The sequence below is a fragment of the Artibeus jamaicensis genome, unplaced genomic scaffold (genome assembly GCF_021234435.1).
Source record: "Artibeus jamaicensis isolate MK-2021 breed Jamaican fruit bat unplaced genomic scaffold, CSHL_Jam_final contig_233, whole genome shotgun sequence".
Taxonomy (NCBI): domain Eukaryota; kingdom Metazoa; phylum Chordata; class Mammalia; order Chiroptera; family Phyllostomidae; genus Artibeus; species Artibeus jamaicensis.
Genome location: NW_026521486.1, coordinates 3625371 through 3631383, shown reverse-complemented (window position 1 = coordinate 3631383; position 6013 = coordinate 3625371). Strand labels below are relative to the sequence as shown.

At 61.9% G+C, this 6013-nt stretch overlaps 1 protein-coding gene across 5 annotated transcripts in view; it reads right to left on the bottom strand.

The window, feature by feature from the left end:
- Nucleotides 1–266: 266 nt before the first annotated feature.
- Nucleotides 267–6013, bottom strand: part of SCUBE1 (signal peptide, CUB domain and EGF like domain containing 1) — a 112338-nt gene continuing 106591 nt past the window's right edge. For 3 of the 5 annotated variants that reach the window (XM_037160799.2, XM_037160801.2, XM_037160800.2), the window contains one exon: nt 267–5209. In XM_037160799.2, coding sequence (XP_037016694.2) covers nt 5057–5209 — 153 coding nt within the window. In that variant the 3' untranslated portion in view covers nt 267–5056. The remainder of the gene's footprint in view (nt 5210–6013) is intronic. The other 2 variants (XR_008391021.1, XR_008391022.1) reach the window with 2 other exon arrangements.

The window sequence follows — 6013 nt, the reverse complement described above, 5'->3', positions numbered from 1 at the left end:
AGCCAGGGCTACTTGTTTTTAGAGAGAGGGAAGGGAGGGAGAAAGGGAGAGAAACATCAGTGTGTGAGAGAAACAGGTTGCCTCTCACAAGGCCTCCAACTGGGGACCTGGCCCCGCAACCCACTGAGCTAGGGCACAGCCAGGGGATTTCTGACGAAATTTTTTTCTTTCCTGATTTCGGTTACCTTTTGTCCCTGTTCCCCACCCTTCATGACCTGTGATGAATAAGAGGAAGGAGCAGTCTTGAAGTTCATCTGTTTATTATTGGAGTGCTTTTTCACAAATGTTTAATTACATGCATAGGTATGAACATAATGGAGAAAACAAAACTTCGGATATTCAAGGCAACTAAAAGAAAAACGTGGTCACACTGGCATCTGTCACTCTAGGCAGTGATTGCCAAAGCGCCAGGACAGCAGGACAGCAGCCCAGCAGCCTCCACCGGAGCTGGGCGAAGGCTGTGGGCACTGGGGCTCCGCTCTCTGGCTCCTGCCCACGGCCGCAGGCTGCCCAGAGCAGTGGGGGCTGCGTCTGCTCAGGCTGCTCCAGGTTCTGACCTCAGCGGAGTAAGAAGTCTCCCCGAAGCTCCGCGTGGCCTCTGGACTGAACATCAACATACTTGGCATCAGCCAGCTTTCCCTGACACCTGCTTTTCACCACACTGTTGGCAAAGGGACCCAAACTCTCTACTGAGCATGCACTGGGGCCTGTGCGAGGGGAAGTCAGGGGAGGGGGCGCTGGGCCAGGGCAGAGCAGGGACTCACCCCTGGAGCTCAGGTTGGAATGGTGGTGCTGCCCCCCCAGGGAGAAGGGAGAGGACCGCCTTTCTCAGAGGGAGGCGTTGGCACTAAGTCCCCACTTGCACCCCTCCTCCCTCTGTCCTCTCTGCCCTGCATATCCCCGCCCTGGACATGACCGCCAGGGCCGACCGACCTGTAACAGGCAGTGCCAACATCTCAGCGAGAGAGTTTCCTCCTTTCGGGCCAGGCGGGCTTGCTTTGCGCTCAGTTCCATGAGTTACTGTTTGCCTCAGGCAGGCCTCTTGGTCGCCCAGAGTCTCCATCTCCACACCTGAAGCTCAAGTTTGGCGCACCCACCTTGCAGGGGCAGGGGCCTCGTGTGTGCAGATGGTAAAGGGTTCAGCCCAGAGCCAGCCAGGAAAGGGTGTGGGGGGACCTCTGGCCCCTCCTGCCGAGACTTGGGGTCTCCAGAGAATTCCGTAGAGTGCGTTTAGGCTCTGGGGAGCCCTCAAAAGAACAGAGGGTCCTGCTCTTTGGGGGCCACCTGTGCTGCGCAGGACCCCGGGAGGGAACCTGGGGCCATGGCTGTGTTGTCTGGGCCCTGGGTATGGCGAGGTAGCCCTTGCAGGTGCCCTCTCCAAGAAGCAAGGCTGGCTGGGTAAGGCTGACTCCAGCTTGTGTGGCGCTGTGTTGGGCACACAGTAGGTGCCTAGGACGTAGGCTCACTCCCGGAGGGCCCAGCAGTCTGTGGGGGCTGCAGAGGCAGCCGTGGGAGAACCGGAGCTGTTTGCTGTCTCTAGAACATCAAGTCCTCCCGCCATTGCCCTGGACGGCATAGGCGCGCTGTGCTGTTGCCCTGGTCAGAGGGCCGGGCTGCCGCCCCCCTGTCTTTGGTGAACGCGAAGATGCAGTTTACCAGGCTGACCAGCTTCCAGGCATGGAGTGGGGTGGTCAAAAAAAGCTGGGGTTCCTGGGTAACGAGAACGGAGCTCCCTTCTGGAGTGTAAGCGCCAGCGGCAGGCACTGTGTGCGGCAGAGGCTGCCGTCCTAAGCTGGTGGCTGTGGCCTGTGCGCACCTCTCCACCCACGGCGGAGCGTGGCTGTAGCTTCTCCCGCGACATCCTTCTTGACACGCAAATCTGTGTCCCCAGCTCTGCTCCACCTGTCTGCACACGCCCTCCATCCCTGCTGAGGGTCCTGGGTGGTGCCCCCTGGGGTGGGGGGGCGTCTTCTCCTGAGGAGACTGCTGGGCTCTTCCGTGTCTGGCCCCACTCATCTGTGGCCACGGGAGCTTCCCAGAGGACCCCGTTGGCCCAGCTCTAGTCTCCCTCCTTTTCTGGGGCCTAGCACGCAGTAGGTACTCAGCAAACGTTTGCTCATTAACCCAACTTAGTTCAGTTGGGGCCAGAGGCCAACAGGGGAGGGTGGGGAGGACAGGGGCGCTCCTCCTTGCCCGAGGCCCCTGGCAGGGGTACGAGGCGCCCTCCTCCAAGCGTCTCCAGCTGGCCGGTGTGCTGCCGCACCAGGAGCACAGCCAGCCTCGGCCCCTGCCGTCGGTCCTGGCCAAGGCGGCGGCTCTTGCTTCCAGCAGCTTGTTCCTTAGCTCCTTCCCTTGGAGTTCACTGGCTGGCTGGCCACCGAAGGTCCATGCCAGGCGAAGGGCAGACACTGGCTGGGGTGGGGCTGTGGCTGCTCAAGACCAATGTCCGTCAGGAGTGGGCTGTGCCCCTTCTGGCTCAGCGCCCCCCACGCTGGCTTCTCCTTTGGGCAGCATGGGTTGTCTGTACCTCAGTCCTCGGGGGGTTCATCTCATAACCCACCTGGGCCCCGTCCCTTCTGTGTCCTTGCTCTCCACCTCCACCCGGAGCCAGGGGGACGGCCACCTCGTGTGAGCCCAGCTGCCACTAGTTCCCACAGTGTGGAGACGTGGAAAAGTGGGGCTTTTGGACCAGAGGGGCCCCAGGACCACTGGGCCCTGAGGACGGGGGACAGCTCCAGGCTCACAAGGTGGGGCCCTGAAAATGGAGATTCAGGCCAGACCCCACCACTGGACTGTGAGCACCCCCAATGGTGTGGGAGGTGTGTTACCCGGGAGGGAGGGCTGGATGGTGACTGTGTGGGTTGTGGGCGGCCTGGTCCTTGTGAAGGGGTGAGGGCCCCACGTCCAAGTCGGCCCTGCCCTGCCCTGTCCTGCGGGGACACTGCGGGGGCAGGGACTGATGAGGGTGTTGTGGCGGCTGTGGGCTGAGTGGACTCCCGCTGACGGGGCGGGCAGGTTAGTGGGCATGTGGGGGCACGTGGCAGGCATCCTGTGCAGGAGCAGCAGGAAGAGGCAGAGAGGTGACAGGTCTTCCTGGTCCTATTTTTGGGGGGACAATTGGAAAAAACCCCTCCCAGTCCCCTCCCCTGGAGCTGTTCTGGGGCCTGTTCTGGAGGAGCCTGATTTCCAAGGACGACTGAGGGCTCGGCAAGGGAAGACAGGACTCTTTCTGGGAACTAGGGCTGGCTTTCATGGACTGTGACCAGGGGAAGGGCAGTGTAGTGACCAGGGGAAGCCCCGTGGGGCTCCTTGGCTGGCCCTGACCTGCCCCCCAGGTGCTGCCCCTCCCAACTTGAGCTGGTTTTGGCAGAGAAGGTGCTGATGGCAGCTCGTTGGGGAACTTGTCCTAGCTGGGACAAGTGATGGCTGTGGGTGGCAGGGGGACCTGGCCGGCCTGCCTGTCGTCGCCATTCTCAGGGCCGAGGATGCTTCTCACGCCAGGCTCACGGCCAGCTGCTCGGCTCGGCTCGGCCCTGGGAGGAGGTGGGGGGGGGAGGAAACGGCCTGGGGGCTGGGGTTCCCTTTCTGATTCTCCCACGTTCCTTGGGACCCCAAATACCTTTTAACCCTATAACTACGGACCACGTCCCAGGCCCATCCTGCCCCGGTGGCCGCCGTCTCCGCACATCATGGCCTCTGCACGTCACGGCGGCAGCAGCTCTGTCCCAGGTGCCGGCCTCCTGTCGGAGTGGGACTCCAGGCAACTCAGTCGAATTCCAGACTTTTCTTTTTTAAAGACAGACTCCGAGAGGGAGGCAGCCTGGCAGGGCAGGAAGCAGCCTGCCTGGAGGCTGGCACTCCGGCCCTGGGGCTGCCTGGGCCTGGGGCCACCCCTGCCTGCTCCAGGACGAGGAAGGAGCGAGCCACTGCTCTGGAGGCCTCTGTGGTCATACAGCCTGTGCTCCTGTGGGGACGGCCCTGCTTCCAGTGCCACGAGGGCACAGCATGGGCCCCAAAGTCATGGCCTCAAGGTCAGACCCAGGTCCCTCCGGAAGCTGACCACTGGGTCCCTGCACCCCCGGCAAGGGGTTTGGGGGAACCCGCCTTCCACCACGTTCCGTCTGAGGGCAGCACCCAGCAGAGCCCTGGAGCCCCATCCCGAAGGTCTCATCTTCCGAAGTGTGTCCACAGCCGGCCCGCCTCGTCCCTGGCCTGCAGGCTCCTGGCCGCACAGAAACAGGGGTGGCCAGCGTCTGGGGAAGCCGTTTAATCAGCCAGGGAAGCCAGCAAAAGCTGGGGTGCTCACTGGCTGCCGGAGACCAGGCGGGGTTGCAATATTTACAGTTACTGAGGAGACTTTCCCTAAAGTACCCACAGATAGAAGTATATATATTTATACTTATACATATAATACTTAATTAGACCTCTATCAAGGGAAAGCACTTTCTTCCCCAGCAGCTGTTTTCTGTGCCTCTGAGTCCTCCGGACCTGACCGCAAGGCAACACATCCTGGGCCTGCGGCCGGGGCTCTGGGTGTGGCTGCCCCTGCGGCAGCAGCTGCACCCCGCTTATCAAAGCCCTCCAGACGCCCTCACACACCCTCCTCTGCGAGGCCGGGCTGCTCGTCTCCCATCAGGCCTCCAACAGCCTCCGGAGACGTCTGTCACCAAGGGGCATCTGCCGACTTCCAATGCCCGCCAGGACCCGCCCTCGTGGCGGTGCAGTGTCCTGCCAGGAGAGGGCGCTCCCGGCAGCCTGGAAACCAGCAGGCAGAGGGGAGGAGAAAGGCTGCTTTAACAAGTGTTCTCCCACCGGGGCGGCGACGGGAGGCGGGGCAGCGACGGGAGGCGTGAGCGTGGGCGGGCGGGCTGGGGTCTCTGCCTGGGTGGGGTCCCGCCCTCGCCGACCGGTGGGCCTTCCTGAAGGGCAGCCTCCGCGGCGACTCCCCGAGGCGATGCGCAGGCCCGTTGGAGCAGCTTCTGAGCCGCTGCCGTGGAGGGCAGGCTCCCCCCTCGCCCTCCCCTCCGGACACGGGCGTCCCGAGCCGGCAGCGGCGTTATTTGTAAGGCCGCAGGAACCGGGACACTTTGGAGCGCAGCAGTTTGATGAAGGACCGCGGGAACATCTCCTTGGACTCCTGGGCTGTGTACTTGAAGTAGTTCTGGGGGTGCGCCAGCACGTCGAAGAGGGCCTTGATCAGCTTCTTGTCCTGAAAGGCACGGCCAGGCTGGCTGAGGTCCCTTCGGCCAGGGCCCAGCCGCTTCTCCGGTGCAGGGCGGGGGTGGGGCAGGGAGGGGCTGGCAGGTTTCAGGAGCCCACACCTCCCTGTCCATAAATAAGTTTTAGTCGTAACTGTCTGACTAATGGTTTTTAAGTAGTCTATTGGGGGTGTTCACCAGCATGTCAGTTTGGCGCAAATAAACTCTCAAATTTTTTTTAAAGATAGTCTATTGGTTGGAACTCTTGGGGTTCCAATAACACTTTATTCAGTAAGCATCCTGCTGTGAAACAAAACATGTTGGAACCCAGGCCCGAGGGTAAAACTGTACTCCCAGAACCTGCTCCCTAGCTTCTGCCTGGGACTGGCTCTCTGGCTGGGAAGGTGGCTGTCCCCTGAGTGAGGGGCAGGGACCCTCCGCTCAGGCTGCGAGGCACAGGCCCAGCAGTGAGAGCGAGGACCCACACGCTGGGCCCAGTGCTGAACTCCAAGCTCTGCGGTCTGCAGCAGGGCCGGCCTCTGGACTTATAAACTGCCTACTGTGTGCAGGAGTGGGTGGGCCTGGAGCACCCCTGGCCGTGAGCTGTCTCTGCATCCAAGCCAGTAGCAACAGCAGGAGCGCAGCTCGGCCTACTAACCTCCAGCCAGGGCCCAGCCACTGCCTCACTGGTGCAGGGCGGGGGTGGGGCAGGGAGGGGCTGGCAGGTTTCAGGAGCCCACACCTCCCTGTCCATAAATAAGTTTTAGTCGTAACTGTCTGACTAATGGCTTGGGTGTGCCTGTGGGGCGGAGCCC